Source organism: Leptonychotes weddellii, chromosome X (assembly GCF_054177405.1).
Source record: "Leptonychotes weddellii isolate Sample4059 chromosome X, ASM5417740v2, whole genome shotgun sequence".
NCBI lineage: Eukaryota > Metazoa > Chordata > Mammalia > Carnivora > Phocidae > Leptonychotes > Leptonychotes weddellii.
Window position 1 is genome coordinate 38,860,941 of NC_138385.1, and position 20,781 is coordinate 38,881,721.

The following is a 20,781-nucleotide window of genomic DNA, read 5'->3' on the forward strand; positions in this document are numbered from 1 at the left end:
AGAATCTACCACAAGTATGACATCATTTTTTTCCACTAGAAATTTAGTGGCCATTGAATAATAGAATTGACAACAGTTTTACTTTTAAAACGGTGAATAAGATTTAAATTTTCAAACATTTACACGTACATTTACAGCTTTATTTAAATATTTATTTATTAAAATTTTAATTTATACCTTCCAATATCTAGACATCAATATGTGAGCCTCTATTTATACTTTTGCTCTGGTTCCCTGAAATGCTACTGACCGGTCTGCTTAGCCCAAGCCCATCCATTTCCTCTTGGTAAATTATGCAAAAATTCTTGTTGTGTATTATATAAAAATCAGAAAATACAGATGAGTAAAAAGCAGGTAAAATTACCCATTAACCTAACACCTATAGGACTCTATAGGTGTTAGGTTAATGCTTAGCCCAAGCCCATCCATTTCCTCTTGGTAAATTATGCAAAAATTCTTGTTGTGTATTATATAAAAATCAGAAAATACAGATGAGTAAAAAGCAGGTAAAATTACCCATTAACCTAACACCTATAGGACTCTATTAACCTCAGAGTATACGCCAAAGCTTATACATGAGATAATTTAAATATATACTTTTTCTTTATAAAAAGTATAGCATGTGCTCTTATAGCCTATTTTCCCCATTTAAGATTGTATGCTGAATTTTATCCAAGTAAATAAGTGTAGATGCCCATCACCATTTTCAATTGCTGCAAGAGGTTTCATTGCGTAGACACACCCTAATTTTTCAGCCAAGTACCTATTTTGAGACCCTTGGGTCATTCACATGTTTCCACTCTTCAAAACAGTATGAAGATGCACAGCTTTGTACAAGCCAACTATCTGATCATTTTCTATAGATAATTTCTACAAGTAGAATTACTGGCTCAAAGAGCATGCACATCTTTAAGGCTTCTGAAACATGTATCCAAATGGACCTTGTACCAATGTATGCTCCTACCAGCCCAGTTTGAGAGCGCCCCTTCCACCATACCCTCACCACACTCTAGGGTGGGAGAGAGGTGGGTCTTCTACAGTATTGATGCCAACACCACTCTCAATGGTTCCATAAAGCCCTGCCTTGATCAGCCTTCTAAAAGAAATCTGATAGAAGCACTAAACGTTGTTCTTTCTTCTATTATACTTTCTTATTATTTCAAAATAATAACCTAATGTATTTACTTACATAGACCCCAGAGTTGGCCCAGAAAGAGAACGTTTTCGAATTAAATGCCACCAGGACCCTAAAATAAAATTGTACCTCTCTGTATGCCCTCAAGATATGTTCTATCACTTCTTTGTTCAAACAGTCTCTCACTTCCTTCTTCCCTTTGCCATTCTCGTGGCCAGTAGTGAAGTCTCACACTTTTATCATCTCGTGCCTGGACCATGACAGTGACTTCCTAACTGGTGTTCCAATCTCCACTGACCACTCCTGTCCCCACCCCAACTCTGACACATCCTGCACACACATCAGCTACATCCTTTTCCTTTCATTTTCATTCCTCTGGTCACAGAAGGCTTTGGGGTCTCCCAGGGGTGGATGGAGTAACATTCAGACACCTCAGTTTAGCAATCAGGGATCCTGCATGAAAGGGCTCACCCAGACTGATGGATTACATTTCCCATCATTCCCCTCCCACACTTGGAACTCCAGGCAGGCCAGCCTCCTCTCTGAAGCAGGATTCCCACCTCCATGCCTTTCTTCCCACCACTCCTCCCTTCTCCAATGCTCTCCCGCCCCATTTTTATCCTATCCTTCAAGCCCTGCTTACCTAAGTGTCCCCCTCCTCTGTACAGCTTTGCCTGAGCACTGCTGCCTGAAGAAGTTTCTGCACTGATGAGAAGGGTTTGGCCATGATCAGAGGCTTGTGGCTTTGTTAGCGTATTTTTGTTTCCATACATCTTGCCTTTCCAAATAGATCATAAACTCAAAGACAAGGATGTGTCTCTTTTTTTCTGCTTAAAACACACAACTTTATTGATAACATAAAAATAAAGTCTCAAATATATAAACATAAGTCCACACAAAGGACCAAAAATTACCTTACTTAGGAAGAATCAGGTCGTTTCTGCTCATGAAGCATACTAAAAATATCTCAATCCAGACAAGGTAATAATCAACACATGTATTTTCAGTACATTTGGTGTTCATAAAGTGATCCAGCTACAGACCATTACAAGTAACATCAGTTTCAAAGTTGTAATGCAATTTACAATATGCATTACTTCCAGACTACAAAACCAAAATATTACTCAGATTTGTTTGGGAACATACAACTAATCAGAGCTTACTTAATAATAGCTCAACTCTTTCTTTCACCTCAGGGTCACTGTACTCTGCTGCTAAGACTCGGAGTTTCTTGGCACATGCTTTAGGCCGTTGGAATATGAAATAAAGAGAATTTTTACTGAACTTGTCCTGCGTAAATACTTTTGCCCTTCTTTTAAAATGATAATTTATATTTTCAAATAGTGAAAGAGCATTAAGAATATTCTCTTTCGTCTCTTTCTTGCTAAAGATATTAATCAGTGACGTTGGTGCATTGGCAATGAGTAAGTCTTTTGTCATAGATGGATTTTTAGAGAAATTCAAAAGCATTCCCAAAATATGGTCTTTCGTTTCTCCACTTCCCACAGTTAACAAACGAAGAAATTCTGAAATATAATTTGTAACCATATGCTGATATTCACTAATAATAGTCAAGTGCTTTATCAGTCTTAGTCCAGCCAGCTGTACATTTGAATTCAAAGGATAGGTGACCGTGTCTTCACATACTTGGTTTAAGTATGTTTTCACCTTCCTATGATTTTCAGCAGCCACTGAGATGTTATTCAGTGCATTTAAAGCCTTCTGCCTTACACTGGGATAGGGATTATTGAGCAAACTTTCAATAATCGAGATTCTACCTGCATTTCGAATGACTTCATGGGAAAAGGGATATTCGGGACTGTTATAAAGAGCATTATTGGCTATTTCATGAATAGAAGGATCTTCAGTCATCTCAATCATGCAAATGAGTTTTTCAAGTTCTCGTGGATCCATATTAGCTTCGCGTTTACAGCGACAGGTCCAGGGCTGAGTTTTCTCCTCATCCCTGATCTGCTTTCTTAGGTCATCTTCAGGTGGGAAGCAGGACTTATTTTGGTATGGAAATTTCATTTCCGTCCAGATCATGGCTCCTGCCCATGACCCCATTCCTGCCCCAGGGACCATGGATGGATATGTGCCTCTTGACTCAGCTGACTTTTTGGCTTTAGTCTTAGGTGCAGATTTGTCCTCACTTCTGTTTTCATTACCATCCCAGAACCAAGACTTTTCCTCAACTCCACCAGCAGTTGGTGCCTCAAAGTTATCCTTGGTGCTGGCCTTATCTCCAGCTCCACACTCAAAATTGACATTTCGCTCCCTCTCGGATCTGAACTCATGACTCTTCTCACTGTCAGCCCAAAACAAGGACCTTAAACTGATCTCCTCAATATCAGGGCTGGATGCTCTACTTAGCTCATCCTCATCCACATCCTCAGCCCAAGTCCATGACCCCACGCAAGCCTCTTCCTCAGCCCCAAGCCTAGACCCTATAGTGGCTGCATCTCCATCCCAGAGCCAAGACTCCTTCCTGACCTCTGCCGCAGCCCCAGCCTCAGCCCCCATACAGGAATCCATACAGGCTGCCTCTTCAGATCTGATCCAGGACCCAATATTGGCCTTATCCTCAGCCCCAAATCTGGAACTAATGATGGCTTCTTCTTTAGCCCTTGATCTGGATTCAATACTGGCCTCGTTTTTACCTCCAGGTTTGGATACAATACCAGCCTCTTCCCCTCTCCTGAAGCAGGACCCGGTACTAGTCTCACCCCCAGGCCCAAACCAGGATCTTTCACTGGCCTCCATCTCGGCACTGATCTGGGGTCTTCCACTGGCCTGGTCACCAGCCGTAGCCCAGGGCCCTCCACTTGCCTGGTCCTTGGGCCCCAGCCTACACCCTCTACTGGCTTCATTACCAGGCCTAGACCCAGCCCAAGATTTTCCACTAGCCTGATCCCCAGTGCCAGGCTGGGAGCCTTCTCTACCTGCTGGGTCCTCAAATCCAGGTTTGGAACCACTATCAGCCTGATCCCCAGCCCCAGCCCAGGACCTTCCACTGGCCTGACTCCCAGTGTCAGTCCAGGACCCACCACTGGACTGGTTTGCAGGCCCTGGATTAGACCCTCCAACAGCCTGGTCCTCAGCACCAGAACAGAACCCTCCTCCATTGGCTTGATCCTCAAATCCAGGTTTGGGACAGCTACTAGCCTGATCTCCAGTCCCAGCCCAAGACCTTCCACTGACCTGACTTCCAGTATCAGCCCAGGACCCACCACTGGATGGGATCGTGGGCCCTAGTCTAGATCCTCCAATAGCCTGGCCACCAGCCCCACCCCAGGACCCACTTGCATTAGCCTGACTCCCACTGTAAGCACAGAACCATCCTTTGGACTGATCCTCAGGCCCGGGCCTACATTCTTCACTGGCCTGGTCCCCAGTGCCAGCCCAGGAATCTCCAATGGACTGGTCCCTGGGACCCAGCCTAGACCCTCCACCAGCCTGGCCCCCATTGTCAGCCCAAGACCCTCTTCCACTTGCCTGCTCTTCAGATCTAGGCTTTGTCTCACCACCAGCCTGATCCCCAGGTACAGCCCAGGTCCCTCCATTGGCCTGGTCCGCAGCCCCAACCAAGAACCCTCCACTGGCTTGGTCCCCAGAGTCAGCCCAGGACCTTCCACTGGACTGGTCCTCAGGCCCCAGCCTAGGCCCTCCACCAGCCTGGCCACCAACCCTAGCCAAAGACACTTCTACGTTTGCCAGATCCTCAAATCTAGGCTTGGACTCACCACCAGACTGATCACCAGTCCCAGCCCAGGACCCCCCACTGGCCTGGTCCATAGTCCCAACCAAGAATCCTCCACTGGCCTGATTCCCAGTGCTAGCCCAGGACCCAACACTGGACTGGTCCACAAACCCTGGCCTAGGACCTTTGTTGGCCTGTTCCCCAGCCCTAGCCCAGGACTCACCACCAGACTGGTCCACAGGCCTCAGCCTGGACCCTCCACTGGCTTGGTTGGCTGTGTCAGCCCAGGACATATCTTCACTGGCCTGATCCTCAAATCTAGGCTTGGATCCACCAGACAGGTCACCAGTCCCAACCCAGTACCCTCCACTAGCCTGGTCCATATCCCCAGGCCAGTGCCCAATACTAGCCACATTCCCAGCTCTAGCTTCAGCCCAGGACCCTCCATTAGCCTGAATCCCAGCGCCATCCTGGGACCTTCCACTGTCCTGTTCCTCAGCTCCCATCCAGGACCCTCCAATGGCATCTTCCCCAGCCCAGGACACCCCACTGGCCTGACCTCCAGCCCAGGGCTCCCCAATAGCCTGGTTCCCGGTGCTAGCCCAAGACACCCCACTGGCCTGATTCTCAGCCCCAATCCAGGATGCTCCAATGGCCATGTCCCTGGCCTCTGACAAAGAACCCCCACTGGCCTGACTCTCAACCCAGAGCCCCCCACAGGCCTGGTCCCCAGCTGTAGCCCAGGATGGAAAACCAACTTCATTCTCACCCTTAGCCCCAGCCCAGGACCTAATATCAGACTTATCACTAGCCCCACTCCAGGACTCAATATTGGCTTCATTCTCATCATCAGCCCAGGACATGCTATTCTCCCAGTATCCATCCCTGGCCTGAAACCTAAATTTGATCCATCGCTCAGAAGCAATCCAATCCTCAATACCAATCCCATTCCAGTAGTAGTCATGGACTCTAGACCGAGTCTTTCTGCAGGCCTGAGTGCCTGTCCCACCCCCACTCTCAACAGTGGGTGTGGCCTCAGCCTTGGGCTTTGCATAGCCCTCATCTGCCTCAGACTTGGGTATAGCCCTGTCCTTTGTCCCAGGCAAGATCTTACTCTGGGAATGGGCTGCAGACTGAGGCTGGCCAGAGCCCATCATATGTGCCCCAGCCTCTACCTTAGACTCAGCACTGGTATTTCCCCTGACCTTACTTCTGGCACCAAGGAGGGCCTTGCCCTGAGAAATGGCCACGGCCTTTGGTGAAAGAGAGCCTATTGTATCTTGCCCAGACCCTGCCTTAAATACCACATCGAGATTGTCCCTGACCTTATTTCTGGCACCAAGCAAGGTTTCACCTTGGGAATTAGACCTGGCTTGGGGTTGGGCAGTGCCTGTTATATCTGTTTGAGGCTGAGCTGAACACATTATATCTGGCCCAGTGCCTGCCTTAGATACAGCACTGGGATTGCCCTGGACCTTACTCCTGGCACCAGACAGGGTTTCACCTTGGGAATAAGACACAGCCTGAGGCTGGGCAAAACTTGTTGTATCTGCTCTGGCCTCTACCTTAGACACAGCATTGGGATTGCCTCTGACCTTATTCTTGACACTAGGCAAGGCTTCACCCTGGGAATTGACCACAGCCTGGGGCTGGACAGAACCCACTGTATCTGGCCCAATCCCTGCTTTAGACACAGCACTGAGATTGCCCCGGACCTTATTCTTAGTGCCAGCTAAGACTTCACCCTGGGAATTGGCCACAGCCAGGGGTTGGGCAGAGCCTGTTGTATCTGTTTGAGGCTGGGCAGAGCCCATTGTATCTGCCCCAACCTCTGCCTTTGACACAGCATTGGGATTGCCCCTGACATTCTTAGTACCAGGCAAAACTTCACCCTGGGAAGTGGCCACAGCCTGAGGCCAGGCAGAACCTGTTATATCTGCCCTGGCCTCTGCCTCAGATACAGCACTGGAATTGCCTCTGACCTTACTCTTAGTACCAGACAAGGCTTTACCCTGGGAATTGGTCACAGCTTGGAGCTGGGCAGAGCCTGTTTTATCTGCTCGAGGCTGGGCAGAGCCCACTGCATCTGCCCTGGCCTCTATCTTACACACAGCACTGGGATTGCCCCTGACCTTATTCTTGACACTAGGCAAGGCTTCACCCTGGGAATTGGTCACAGTTTGTGGCTGGGCAGAGCGCACTGTGTCTGGCCCAGTGTCTGCTTTAGACACAGCACTAAGATTACACCGGACCTTACTCCTGGCACCAGGCAAGGCTTCACCCTGGGAATTAGACTCAGCCTGAGGCTGGGCAAAGCCTGTTGTATCTGCTCTGGCCTCTACCTTAGACGCAGCATTGGGATTGCTGCTGACCTTATTTTTCACACCAGGCAAGGCTTCACACTGGGAATTGGCCATAGCCTGGAGCTGGGCAGAGCCCACTGTATCTGGCCCAGTCCCTGCTTTAGATAAAGCACTGGGGTTGCCCTTGACCTTTCTCTTGACACCAGGCAAGGCCTCACCCTGGGAATTAGCCACAGCCTGGAGCTGGGCAGAGCCCACTGTATCTGGCCCAGCCCCTATCTTAGACACAGCATTGGACTTGCCCCCAATCTTATTCTTGATACCAGGCAAGGCTTCACCCTGGGAACTGGCCACAGCCAGGGGCTGGGCAGAGCCTGTTGTGTCCGTTTGAGGCTGGGCAGAGCCCATTGCATCTGCCCTGGCCTCTGCCTCAGACACAGCACTGGGATTGCCCCTGACCTTGTTCTTAGTACCAGACAAGACTTCACCCTGGGAATTGGCCACAGCCTGGGGCTGGGCAGAGCCCACTGTATCTAGCCCAGCCCCTGTCTTAGACATAGCACTGGACTTGCCCCTAACCTTATTCTTGATACTAGGCAAGGTTTCACCTTGGGAATTGGCCACAGCCAGGGGCTGGGCAGAGCCTGTTGTGTCTGTTTGAGGCTGGGCAGAGCCCATTGTGTCTGCTCTGGCCTCTGTCTTAGACACAGCACTGGGATTGCCCCTGATCTTCTTAGTCCCAGGCAAGACTTCACCTTGGGAACTGGCCACGACCCGAGGCTGGGCAGAGTTCACTGTATCTGGCCCAACCCCTATCTTAGACACAGCATTGGACTTACCCCTAACCTTATTCTTCATACTAGGCAAGGCTTCACCCTGGGAACTGGCCACAGCCAGGGGCTGGGCAGAGCCTGTTGTGTCCGTGTGAGGCTGGGCAGAGCCCATTGCATCTGCCCTGGCCTCTGCCTTAGACACGGCACTGGGATTGCCCCTGACCTTGTTCTTAGTACCAGACAAGACTTCACCCTGGGAATTGGGCACAACCTGAGGCTGGGCAGAACCTACTATATCTGGCCCAGTCCCTGCTTTAGACAAAGCACTGGGATTGCCCTTACCCTTATTCTTGATACTGGGCAAGGCCTCACTCCGGGAATTGGCCACAGCCATGGGCTGGGCAGCACCTGTTATATCTGTCTGAGGCTGGGAAGAGCCCACTGAATCTGCTCTGGCGTCTGCCTTAGGCACGGCACTGGGATTGGTCCTGACTTTATTCTTGGTACCAGACAAGGCTTCATCCTGGGCATTGGCCGCAGTCTGGAGCTGGGCAGAGCCCACTGTATCCGGCCCAGCCCCTGCCTTAGACAAAGCACTGGACTTGCCTCTGACCTTATTCTTAGTACCAGGCAAGGTTTCACCTTGGGAATTAAACACAGCCTCAGGCTGAGCAGAACCTATTGTACCTGGCCCAGCCCCCGTCTTAGACACAGCATTGGAATTGCCCCTGACCCTGTTCTTAGTACCAGGCAAGGCTTCACCCTGGGAACTGGCCACAGCCTGGGGCTGGGCAGAGCCTGTTGTATCTGTTTCACCCTGGGCAGAACACATAGTATCTGGCCCAATCCCTGCCTTAGACACAACATTGGGATTGCCCCTGACCTTGCTCTTATTACCAGACAAGGCTTCACCCTGGGAATTGGCCACAGCCTGAAGCTGGGCAGAGCCCAGTGTATCTGGCCCAGTCCCTGCCTTAGACACAGCACTGGGATTGCCTCTGACCTTATTCTTAGTACCAGGCAAGCCCTCAACCTGGGAACTGGCCTCAGTCTGGGGCTGACCACAGGCCCTCAGTTCCGCCTTAGCCCCTGACCTAGAAATGGCATTAGGATCACCCCTGCCATCAACCCTGGAATCGGGAAAAGCATCAGCTTGGGTCTTGGCCCCAACCTGAGGCTGCGCGCAGGTTTTCATTTCTATCCCGACTCCTGCTTTATGCTTACTTTTGCCTTTTCCCCTAGTCTTACCTCTAGTACCAGGTAAGGTCTCAACCTGGCTCTTGGTGGAAGCCTGAGACTGTGCCTTTGTGTCTGTCCCAGCCCCTTCTTTAGATAACGTGTTGGCATTGCCTTTAGCCTTAATCCTGCCATCAGGCAAGGCATCAACCTGGACATTGGCCACAGGCTGAGGCTGCGTATAGAGCTCCATATCTGTCCCAGCCCCCATCTTAGACTTGGCATTGGGATTGTCTCTGGTCTTAACCCTGGCATCAGGCAAGGCCTCAGCCTGGGAATTGGCCCTCAAGTTTGCCCTGGCCCCTGTTTTAGACATCGCACTGGAGTTACCTCTTCCTTTAACCCTGACATCAGGCATAGCCTCAGCCTGAGCACCGGCTGCAGCTTGAAGTTGAGCAGCAACCTTCATGTCAGCTCCAGCCACTGCCTTAGATGTGACATCAGCATTTCCCCTGTCATCAACCCCGGCACCAAACATTGTCTCGGCCTGTTTCTTGGCCACAGTCTGAGGTTGTGTAGAAACTCTCATGTCTGCCCCTGCCCCTACCTTACACATGGCATTTGTAATACCCCCAGCATCAACCTTTGCCCCAAGCATAGCCTCAGCCTGGGTCTTGGCTATAATCTGAGGCTGGGCAGGAGCCCTCACGTCTGCCCTAGACTCTGCCCGAGGCATGGTTTTGTGATTCCCCTTGACCTCAACCCCAGCACCAGGCATGGTGTCGACCTGGATCTTGGTCACAGCCTGAGATGGTGCACAAGACCTCATGTCCACTCCAACTTCTGCCCTGGACACGGTATTAGGATTTCCCTTAGCATCAACTGTGTTACCAGGCCTGGCCTCAGACTGAGTCTTGGCCACACTCACAATCTCTTCCAGGGCTCTTGCCTTGGTCTCAGCCACAATTCCAGTCTTACTCATGGCACTGATCTTGGTCACTTCCCTGATCACTCCTAAGGCCTCGCTCTGTGTCACCATTATTCTTTTCATCTCTTTTTCAGCCAGTATACGAGCCTCCACTTTGGTCTGGGTCATTACTTCTTTCTTGGTCTCTGCCCTGGCAGCCAGTGCCCAAATTTTAACCTTGGTCTGGGTCACAGCCTCTTTCTTGACAACTCTCCCAGCCTCAGAGTCAGTTTGGGTCACAGCCTCTTTCATAGCCACTTCCCCAGCTTTGACCTGGGCCTCAGTCAGAGTCACCACCTCTGTCGTGCCCACTGTTCTGGCCACTGTTTTGGCCTCAGATTGTATCGCTGCCTCTGCCTCAGCCATTGTCATGGCCTGAGAGTTGGCTTTGGGTCTGGCTTTAGCAGTGGTGGTAATCTCTACTTCAGCCTCAGCCCTACCTCCTGCTTCAGCTTCTGCTCCAGACGTGGCCTGGGGTCTAGTCTCAGTCTCTGTCCCAGCCATGGCTTCACCCGTGGCCAAGGTCTGGTTCTGTACCCCAAGCACAGTCTCCATCTTGACTCTGGACCCATTTTTGGCAAGTGTCCTCACACTCTGTGCTCTTCCCTTGGTTAATCTGTAAAGGTAGTAGCAGGTACCAGCCCAAACCACCAGTCCTGCAGTCACCCAGCCCACTTCCTGAACGCGACCCATGTAATCACCCCTACTGAAGGCACGAACAAGGTACAGGGGGCTCAATCAGGATGGGGAAAGAGGGTAGTAGGTCTGGGTGTAGGCCTGTGAAGGCGCTGGTCTTCAGCCACTTAAAGGCCACTACAGCTGCCACTGGAGGTGGACCTAGAAGTGGAGGAAGGAAATGGACTAAAATTTCTCTTCTAATTTTGTGCCTCATACAGATAGATACACGAAGGACAGGAAAGTGTAGAAATGATGTGCGTGGTGGGAGAAGAGGATGATGAGCCAACTCTCTCTCCATCCCTTTTATTTTCTCCCCTCCCATTTTCCCCAGTGCCCAACAACTTTCCCCTAAGGTACATCCATACACATTTCCTTACACCAAATGGATAATGGAAAAGATGGTTGGGGGGGGGGACTGACTATGAATGGGAGAGACTGAGAAGCCCTCAGACCTTGATTTTTACTGGACCTACTCTTTTCATCACTCCCAAAGGTCCCCACCCTCATACCAACCTGTAATGATCAAAGCAGTTCCCTCCTCTTTCCTTCTCTTGATTGGTGATATACCCTAAAGTAGATCTATTAACTCATGAGATCTGTGGACCTAGAGACAGACAGACAGACAGACGGAGGGACAGATGGGACTGGAGATTTTGTTCTTGATGTGACAGGCATATTATCAAACTACCTTTCTATCTCCCTCAGTTCACCCCACTCTCTGTACCAAAATAAAGGCGAGAGCGTGACAGGGATGGTGGGAAAGGTGGCTGGGAAAGGGAGAGGCTGAGGATACCCCAGAATGGACACTGACCACACAGTATGCACGTTGATCTCCACCAACCCACCCTAGAGGTCTACCCAGGCAGTTCCCATCCTCTTACCAGGCTATACTGATCAGGGGCAATTTCCTCCTTGTTTCTTTGCTTCCAGTAATCTCAAGCCCTACAGCAGACCTGCAGGCCGATCTATGGACAAGCAAACAAACAGGAGGTAATAGACACCAAGTCCTCACAGAACAGACAAGCGCCCTGATCCCGGATCCCAGTACCTGCCTCAGCAGGGGATGTAGCAACACTGTGGAAATCGGGCAGAGTGTAGGAGAGGCAGAAGTACCCTCCCCTGAGACCCTCTCAAGTCTCAGCCACCTTCTGTGCTCACCCTCTTTTTATCCCCAGGCGCTGCCCACCTTCACACCAACCTTCATGGTTCCAGGCCAGTCTCCCCCTTTCCCTGGCTTCCAACCCTACTGTAGGCCTATGGGAACACCTAGGAAAAAACAGAGAAAAAGGGGAGGGTAACTGTTGAGGGCTTGTGACATCCCACCATCTAAAACAGGGGTTCCAGTACCTGCCTTACTAGATCTAGAGACACATTCTCTGGCTAGCAGAACCTGGGGCTTCCCTGGCACTGAAATGGGCAGCGTGTAAAAGGGAGGCAGGAGAAATAAAAGGGGAGAGACAGAGGCAAATTATTTTAAAACCACCTGTAGGATTCTAAGGTTTCTCCCAAAAGTCCATCATTTCCTTCACCAAGGTGCTCAGACAGGCGGGGGAATCTGGAAAACTGGAAAACGGAGAGAGAGATGGAGGCCCCCATCCCCTACTCTAGAATCAAACATAGCCTACTGCCATCTACTTCCCCTTAAACCCATCTCTAGGAGTCTCCAGCAGAAGAGACAAGGAGTGAGGGCAGGCTTTTCCTTCTGCAAAATCACTATCCCTCCTGGCAAAGGCTATCTCAAAAAACAAATAATGTTCTTTGATACAATGATTTGTATTTTCTTAATATTATCTGAAGTGCAAATGAAAGCATCCATGGAAAAGTTCGCTGTCTTTACTGGTCTTCAACATACAATTTAAGTTAAAAACCCTAAGCTTAGTAAGTAAACGCAGTTTAGGGAAAGTCCCCTAGGTAGCCCCACCCCACACCCCAACCGGACAGCAGCGGCCTAAGTTCCTGTCCTAGAGAATTCCCACAGAACTTCAACTATTCAGAGGCCGGCCGTGCTCACACTAACCTCCACAGATCCTGTGCAGTTTTCTTCTCTCCTTCTTCCCTTGCCTCGCCACAAAAGTGCCACACGGAACTACTGTCCATCAGACAGGAGAGAGTAAAGGCACTGAGTGCTTGGGCCAACACCCAGGGCACAGATCCCAGTACTCACCTTTCGGGATTCAGGATCCCGGTTATCAAACGTCCCTCCCCGCATTCCCAGACGCCACCCCTACCAACTCCACCGTCTAGTCACCAAGGCCCACCATTTTCTCTGTAAACGCCACGGTGGCATGTCCCTTCCCCTGAAATGAGCAGGAAGCTGGGCGGACGTGTGCGGTCGGCGATTAGGGTCAGAGAGGATGGGACATCTCAATCTCTGCATTTCCCTCTAGAGCCACTCCCCTCCACCCCCAACCATCCGCTGTCAGAGCCCAAGGTTCCCCAGCACGGACGGAAGCAGGGGGAGGGGACTCGGGAGAATCACAGCGAAGGCTCCTGGAACTTAAGCCCGCTTTGTCCCCCAGCCCCGAACCGGCTACCGGCCTCCGGGGTAGGCCGACAGCTGCCTACCTGGCCTCGGCGCGCGGCCCCGGAGCCCTCACTTGCTCCGCTTTCCTCGGGCCCGATGCCAGCCCGCCAGGCGCAGGACCGCGGGGAGCCGGTACCCAGACGGGAGTGACGACTGCACCGAAGGCTGCGTCGCTCTGCAGCTCCAGGTCACGTGAGGGCCCCGCGTCACCAACGCTCTCTCTCCCCTCCCACCCCACCCTCCGGCCTGCGGGGAGTTCTACGGGACCCTGCCCCCCCACCTCCGCCCGCCCCAACTCCCCCTCCACCGGTCTGTGACCCGAGCCCCCGAGCGCACCGCCTGGTCACTCAGCTATGTCCTCTCCAATCTGAGGGCCGACTAGCGAGTGGCCTCACTTCTTTGCGGTTGGGGTTTGCCCTTCTCTGGTTACTGGGGAGGGTCTGCGTATCACCCTCCCGCAGGCCTTGGCTCTGGCCTTTTCTCTTCTTAGAGGAATCCTCTCTTTCTGTCTTAGGCTCTAAGACTAACACTCCCCATCAGGTGCGTTGCTGCACCAAAATGGGCTAGGGAAGGGGTGTCCGGAAAGGAAGCAGAGAGTGCGCGTAGATGCTTAACTTTCTTTTTTTAATGTTCTTCCCCCCCCCCCCTTTAACATCGCATTCATTGTTTTTGTCATTGGGAAATGCAGGCAAGCCATTTTCACCCGACATTTAAAAATTAGGTCGTAAAAATAGCAAAAGACTCATTTGTTCACATTATTTTGTGCCACATTAGTTGCTATTAACGATTTCAGTTTTCAACACATACTAGTAATTATTGACATTGTATGTACAAAATTTTCCTAAACAAAACCAGGCCGTTTTCAATGTGATCTGTAAATTAATCTGCGGAAAGACATTCAGGTTTCTAAAATTGGCAATTTCCCACAAGCGATTTACAACCTTTTCAAGTTCTGGCTGAATTTATTATGATCTTGTGTCAGGTGTCTGAGAACTTCCTCACAGATGACCCCTGGATGATTGAATGAAGACCCAACTCCTGATGAACCCAGTGCCTGAAAACTGGTGACTTCCCAGATTAACCTGCTTTCCATTCAAGGGACTTTATTTGGATTTTACATAAGCGTGTGATCAAATCGGTCTCATCACATGCTGGACAGGACCAACTGCTCTCCCACTGATGGAAATGAGGCTTAGCGGGTGGAATTTTCATTTAATCGTGACACTGGTGAGATTATCTCTGGGATCTGTTGTTCATGTATTATATGTCTGTCACCCCAGTAGCCCCTAGTGCTCAGCATCTTCCAGTGGAGACAGTGGTGAGGGTCTGTGGGTGACTGTGAATCACTGCAACACCCCTGAAATCGGTGTCATTTTTCCCTCACGAAAAGCATAGTTTACAGGATGCCAAGCAGTCACCACCAGGAGAAAGAGGCCTTTTCACTCCCTGCCTTCTGTTACAAGTTCACTGCACCACCCATACAAGCCCCTCAGAATAATCCCAGAACTCAGGGACAAAGTATGCAGAAATTAGTTCCCAGATATTCAGCTGTCCCTGCCAGGGAGTCATACTCTAAATATAGACCTTTCAGGCAGCCTCTTTCTTTGAATGCTGAAATCTGACACTCCAGCAGGAAGCTCCCCCTGTGAGGAGCCCCTGTGTGGGGGAGGCCCCTCTAGGAAGGGAGCCAGGGCGCCCAGAGTGCCAAAGAACCTTACTAATGTAATGACTTTTCAGAACTCAATCTCCCGTGACCAACTTATATTCTCCATCGAAGGGAAAGATTCAGAAATCGATTACATAAACATTTAAAACTTTAGGAAAGTAAAATACAAAACCCATAAGCATAGGATGACAAGTGACTAATTTGTAATAATCTAAAAACTTACAAATCACTAGTAAAATGATAACTCAATAGAAAAATGTGCCAAAGACCTGAATGGATTTGTTCACAGAAGTGAAATACAAATGACTGATAGATATATGAAAAGGTGCTCAACTTCAAAGAAAGGCAAATCCAAACAACTATGTCTTATCTTGTTTCAGCTAGGAGTTTGTCAGAATACAGAAATGTGAGGTATACCTGGGTGGCTCAGCTGGTTGAGTATCTGACCCTTAGTTTAGGCTCAGGTCATGATGTCAGAATGTTTGCTTGAGATTCTCTCCCTCTCCCTCTCCTTCTGCCCCAACCCACGCGCGCGTTCTCTCTCTCTCTCTCAAATAAATAATTAAATCTTTAAATATATATATATATATATATAGGGGCGCCTGGGTGGCTCAGTTGGTTAAGCGTCTGCCTTCGGCTCAGGTCATGATCGAGCCCCGCATCGGGCTCCCTGCTCTGCGGGAAGCCTGCTTCTCCCTCTCCCACTCCCCCTGCTTGTGTTCCCTCTCTTGCTGTGTCTCTCTCTGTCAAATAAAATCTTTAAAAAAATAAAAATAAAAAATATAGAGAGATAATTTTGATAATATTGTTGATTGGTTTGTGGGGAAATGGGCACTCCCACACTCTGTTAGAAGCAGATACTCTGCTTCTAACAGAAAGAGAAAAGATAAACAAATTGTTGTACATACATACAATAAAATACTACTCAGCAACAAGTAATAAAATACTGATACATGCAAAAACATGAGTAAATCTCAAAAGCGGTATGCTGAATGAAAGAAGTCAGACACAAATGAGTATTATAGGATTCTATTTAAATGAAATATGAGAACAAAAACAATCCTTGGTGATAAAAATCGGCAAGTAGTTGTCTGGGGAATAGAGGAGAATCAACTGGAAAGACGTATAAGGGACCTTTTCTGGAATGATGGAAATGTTCTGTATCTTATTTTGTGTGGTGTTTGCGTGGTTATATGCAATTGTTAAAACTCTTCAAACTGAATATTTAAGATATGTGTGATATACTGCATGTAAATTATGTTTCAATACATCCCAATTTCCTCCCCAGAAAGAGTCGTTTTATTAGTTTGGGTATAACATACCAAACCTTTTTCTGTGAATTTCATATACGTATATGTACCTATGGAAATATTGTTAGGGGACATCATATTGCACATACGTTTCACAACTTGATAGTTTTCACTCATCAACATATCTTGGAGCTCTTTCCATGTCAGTAACTCTTATATTGTATTCCATAGTGTGACTATAGTAAGGTTTATCTAGCCATTCCTTTACTGATAGACATTTAGCTTTTCTTTAATTTTTAACAATAACAAACAATGTTACAAAAATTATTTTTGAAAATTTTGCCAATCAGAAAACTGAGAAGTGGTATACCAGTGTTGTAGATTACATTTTTTCTATTAAGTGGTGAGATCACACATCTATTCACATGTTTATTGGCCATTTGTAGTCCCACAAATTGCCTGCTCACATCTTTTTCGTATTTTCCTGTTGTATTATCTTTATGTTATTGTTTTTGCAGAAGAGCTGCATTTAGTGTGGATAGCACCTGTTTCTCTGTTTTGTACGTTGTAAATATTTTCTTCCAGTCTGTAGCTTGTTCTGATATTATCTTGTGTTTCCACATACGGAAATTTCTCACTTTTGATGTAATCAAATGCATCTTTCATTTATGGATTTTTTTCTTCCCCCATTGAAGCTTATGAAAAATACTCTCATATATTGTTATGATACTGTTTTAAATTTTAAAAATCAATGTAGAATTTAATAAGTGACAATAGTCTCTGATGTCATTTTTTTCCAAATAGATATCCAGCTTCCCAAAAGTATGCATTGAAGAGTTTATCCTTTCTCCCACTGATATTTTTATTGAAGTATAGTCTACACACAGTGTTACATTAGTTTCAGATATAAAACATAGTGATTCAACAAGTCTGTGTATTATGCTATGCTCAACACACGTGTAGCTACCATCTGTTGCCACACAGCACTGTTAGAATATCAGTGACTGGGGCGCCTGGGTGGCTCAGTCAGTTGAGCGGCTGCCTTCGGCTCAGGTCATGGTCCCAGGGTCCTGGGATCGAGCCCCACATCGGGCTCCCTGCTCCGCGGGAAGCCTGCTTCTCCCTCTGCCACTCCCCCTGCTTGTGTTCCCTCTCTCGCTGTGTCTCTCTCTGTCAAATGGATAAAATCTTAAAAAAAAAAAAAAAAAAAAGAATATCAGTGACTATATTCCCTATGCTGTACCTTTCATCCCTGTGACTTATTCATTCCATAACTGGAAGCCTGTATATTCTATACCCTTCACCCACTTTGCTCATCCCCCCACCCCTCCCACCTGGCAACACATCAGTTTGTTCTCTGTATTTATGGGTCTGTTTTTGCTTTGCCTTTGCTTGTTTATTCATTTGTTTTGTTAATTTAGATTCCACGTATAAATGAAATCATATGGTATTTGTCATCTTCCATTGATCTGAAGTACAACATTTACCATATATTTAATTCCCATATATATTTAGATCTATATGAAAATATGTAGGTTAAACACAAAAGTCATCTTATACATACTTTTCTGTACTATGTTTTTCTTCAAATTAATTTATAAATTTAGCACTATGCAATCAAGCTAATTCTTCTTTAAATGACACTCAAAGCAACAGCTTGAACTGGAACAAAATTTCTTATATTTTCTAAAACTATTAGACTGAACAGAACTAAGACTGAGCAGAACCAAGGCAGAGAAGCCTTGGGAGCAATCCGTTTCATTAAAGGAAAAGAACTGGGCATTTACCTACCTCTCTAGCAGGAACCATATTTCAAGTAACAAAATTGCCCTGTCAATGAGGGAAAACACTTCCTTATAGATTAGAAGAATGTTAGCTAATAAGCAGAGAAGAATGATAGAATTCAAAAATTGTCACTGTGTGATCCCCAATGAAATAATTGATTCAGGCAAGGATCATCTATAGATGTTCAAATCATCAGATGGTTGTCATGAGGGGGAAAGTATAACTTTACAAAAGAGGAATCATGTCATCACCAGCTTAACCCAGTTTGTTTGATTGGGTTTTTTTCCCTAGCTTCTTGAAGTAGATGCTTTGATGGTTTATTTCTAACCTTTCTTAATTTCACAGGTTTGTTTGTTTGCTTGTTTGTTTCAGTCAGGTTTATTGCAATAAAATTTACACACAGTAAAATTCACTTTTTTATAGGTAAATTTTTGTGAGTTTTGACAAATGTATGCATTCATGTAACTACCACCACAATCAAGATATGGAATATTTTCATCATCCCAAAAAAGTTCCTTTGTACCCTTTATAATCAGTCTTCTATCCCCAACCTCAGCCTCTGGAAACCACTTATCTGATTTCTTTACCTCTAGTTTTGCTTTTTTCAGAATGCCATATAAATGGAATCAGAATTTTAGTGTCTGAGTTCCATTTAACATAGTGCTTTTGAGCTTGTCCATGTTCTTGTTTGTATTAATAACCCGATCCATTCTCTTGCTGAACAGTATTCCACTGTATGTATGTAGCACGATTTGTTTATCCATTTGCCAGTTTATGGACATTTGGGTTGTTTCCAGGTTGAGCCATTTACCAATGAAACTGCTATAAATATTTTCATACAAGTCTTTGTGTGAAGTTATGTTTTTACTTCTTGGGTAAATACTTAAGAGTGGGATTGTTGGGTCATATGGTAAGGATATGTTTAACTCTCTAAAAAACTATTTTCCAAAATGGCTGCACTATTTTACATTCCCACCAGAATTATATGAAAGTTCCAGTTACTTCAATCCTCACCTGCACTTGGTCTTGTCATTTTTTTTAAAGCCACTTTAATAGATGTGGTTATTCTAATCTTTTGCCCAGATTTTTCAGTTGAGTTGTTTGTTATCTTATTATTGAACTGTGAGAGTTATATATATATATATATATATATTCTGGATACAAGTCCAGAATTATATTAGCTATGCTGATTTGCAAATATTTTTTTCCTAACCTGATGTTTGGCTTTTCGTTTTCTTAACAGCATCTTATAAACAGCAGTAGTTTTAATTTTGATAAATCCAATTTACCTATTTATTGGCTATGGTTTGTACTTTTTGTGTCCTATCAAAAGTTTTTGTTTCAGTAAATGGTGTTAGGAAAACTGGACAGCTACATGTCAAAGAATGAGACTGGACCACTTTCTTATACCTTAAACCAAAAAAACCCACCTCAGAATGGAATAAAGACCTAACTGTAAGATCTAAAACCATAAAATTCCTAAAAGAAAATATAAGTAGTAATCTCTTGGACATCGCCCTTAGCAACATATTTATGGATATGTCTCCTGAGGCAAAGGGAACAAAAGCAAAATTAAACTGTTGGGACTACACCAAAATAAAAAGTTTTTGCACAACAAAGGAAACCATCATCAAAACAAAAAGGTAACCTAGTGAAAGGGAAAAGATATTTTGCAAATGATATATCCAGAGTTAATATCCAAAAATATATACAGAACTTATACAACTCAGGGTGTCTGGCTGGCTCAGTTGGTAGAGCATGAAACTCTCAATCTCAGAGTCATGAGTTCAAGCCCCACGTTGGACATGGAGCCTACTTTAAAAAAAAAGAACTTACACAACTCAACACCAAAAAAAAAAATGCAATTTAAAAATGAACAGACAACCTGAATAGATATTTTCCAAAGAAGACATCCAGATGACCAACAGACACATGGAAAGATATTCAACGTTACTAATCGCCACAGAAAGGCAAATCAAACCCACAATGAGATGTCACCTCACACCAGTCAGAATAGTTGGAATCAAAGATAAAAAATAACGAAGATGGGGCCCCTGGGTGGCTCAGCCAGTTAAGCGTCTGCCTTTGGCTCAGGTGATCCCAGGATCCTGGGATAGAGTCCCTCATTGGGCTCCCTGCTCAGCAGGGAGTCTGCCTCTCCCTCTGCCCCTCCCCCTGCTTGTGCTCTCTCTCTCTCTCTCTCTCTCTCTCTCATGCTCTTTCTCTCAAATAAACAAATAAAATCTTTTAAAAAATAACAAAGACATCCTTGTTGGCAAGGATGTAGAAAAAAGGTTATCCTGTGCGTTGTTGGCTGGAATGTAAATTGGTGCAATCACTGTGGAAAACCGTATGGAGGTTCCTCAAAAAATTAAAAATAAAAATACCATATGATCCAGTAATTCCACTACTGGCTATTTACCCAAAGAAAAGGAAAACACTAATTTGAAAAGATATATGCACCCTTATGTTTGTTGCAGCATTATTTACAATAGCCAAGATATGGAAGCAACCCAGGTGCCCATCCATAGATGAATGGATAAAGAAAATGTGGTATGTATAGTGGAATATTACTCAGCCATTAAAAAAAACAGGAAATCTTGCCATTTGCGACATGGATGGACCTAGAGGGGATTATGCTAAGTGGAATAAATCAGACAGAGAAACACAAATACCATATGATTTCACTAATATGTGGAATCTAAAAAGCAAAGCAAGCAAACAAACAAAACAAACTCTTAAATACAGAGAATAACTGGGTGGTTGCCAGAGGGAAAGTGGGGGAGGTGAGGAATGGGTGAAATAGATGAGGGGAATTAAGAGG

The 20,781-nt window shown here is 46.4% G+C and overlaps 1 protein-coding gene, 1 non-coding gene and 1 pseudogene across 11 annotated transcripts in view; 1 reads left to right on the forward strand and 2 right to left on the reverse strand.

The window, feature by feature from the left end:
* The window catches only part of LOC145717809 (delayed-rectifier potassium channel regulatory subunit KCNS3-like), a 73,411-nt pseudogene extending 59,937 nt beyond the window's left edge, over positions 1-13,474 (reverse strand). Inside the window, exon 1 of the transcript XR_014141246.1 lies at positions 13,330-13,474. The product of XR_014141246.1 is annotated as a delayed-rectifier potassium channel regulatory subunit KCNS3-like (transcript). The remainder of the gene's footprint in view (positions 1-13,329) is intronic.
* On the reverse strand, positions 1,952-13,418 carry ARMCX4 (armadillo repeat containing X-linked 4). Of its 9 annotated transcripts, none has more exons than XM_031032826.2 (7): positions 13,298-13,415; positions 12,750-12,821; positions 12,216-12,295; positions 11,931-11,998; positions 11,614-11,697; positions 11,246-11,336; positions 1,952-10,891 (listed from the first exon to the last, which is right to left on the reverse strand). In XM_031032826.2, the coding sequence occupies exon 7, from the start codon at positions 10,745-10,747 to the stop codon at positions 2,288-2,290; it is 8,460 nt and encodes a 2,819-aa protein (XP_030888686.2). In that variant the 5' UTR covers positions 10,748-10,891; positions 11,246-11,336; positions 11,614-11,697; positions 11,931-11,998; positions 12,216-12,295; positions 12,750-12,821; positions 13,298-13,415; the 3' UTR covers positions 1,952-2,287. The 9 variants fall into 9 exon arrangements, with proteins under 9 accessions (XP_030888686.2, XP_081664639.1, XP_030888691.2 ...); XM_081808513.1 differs by lacking the exon at positions 13,298-13,415 and adding an exon at positions 12,991-13,258; XM_031032831.2 differs by lacking the exon at positions 12,216-12,295.
* A 6,216-nt stretch (positions 13,475-19,690) lies between the features above and the next one.
* Positions 19,691-19,763, forward strand: TRNAE-CUC (transfer RNA glutamic acid (anticodon CUC)). Its single transcript has one exon. It is a non-coding gene; the product is annotated as a tRNA-Glu (tRNA).
* Positions 19,764-20,781: the final 1,018 nt, after the last annotated feature.

Bases quoted from the DNA above. Each gene is read 5' to 3' on its own strand.
- ARMCX4 (XM_031032833.2), bottom strand. From the start codon at position 10,747: ATGGGTCGCGTTCAGGAAGTGGGCTGGGTGACTGCAGGACTGGTGGTT.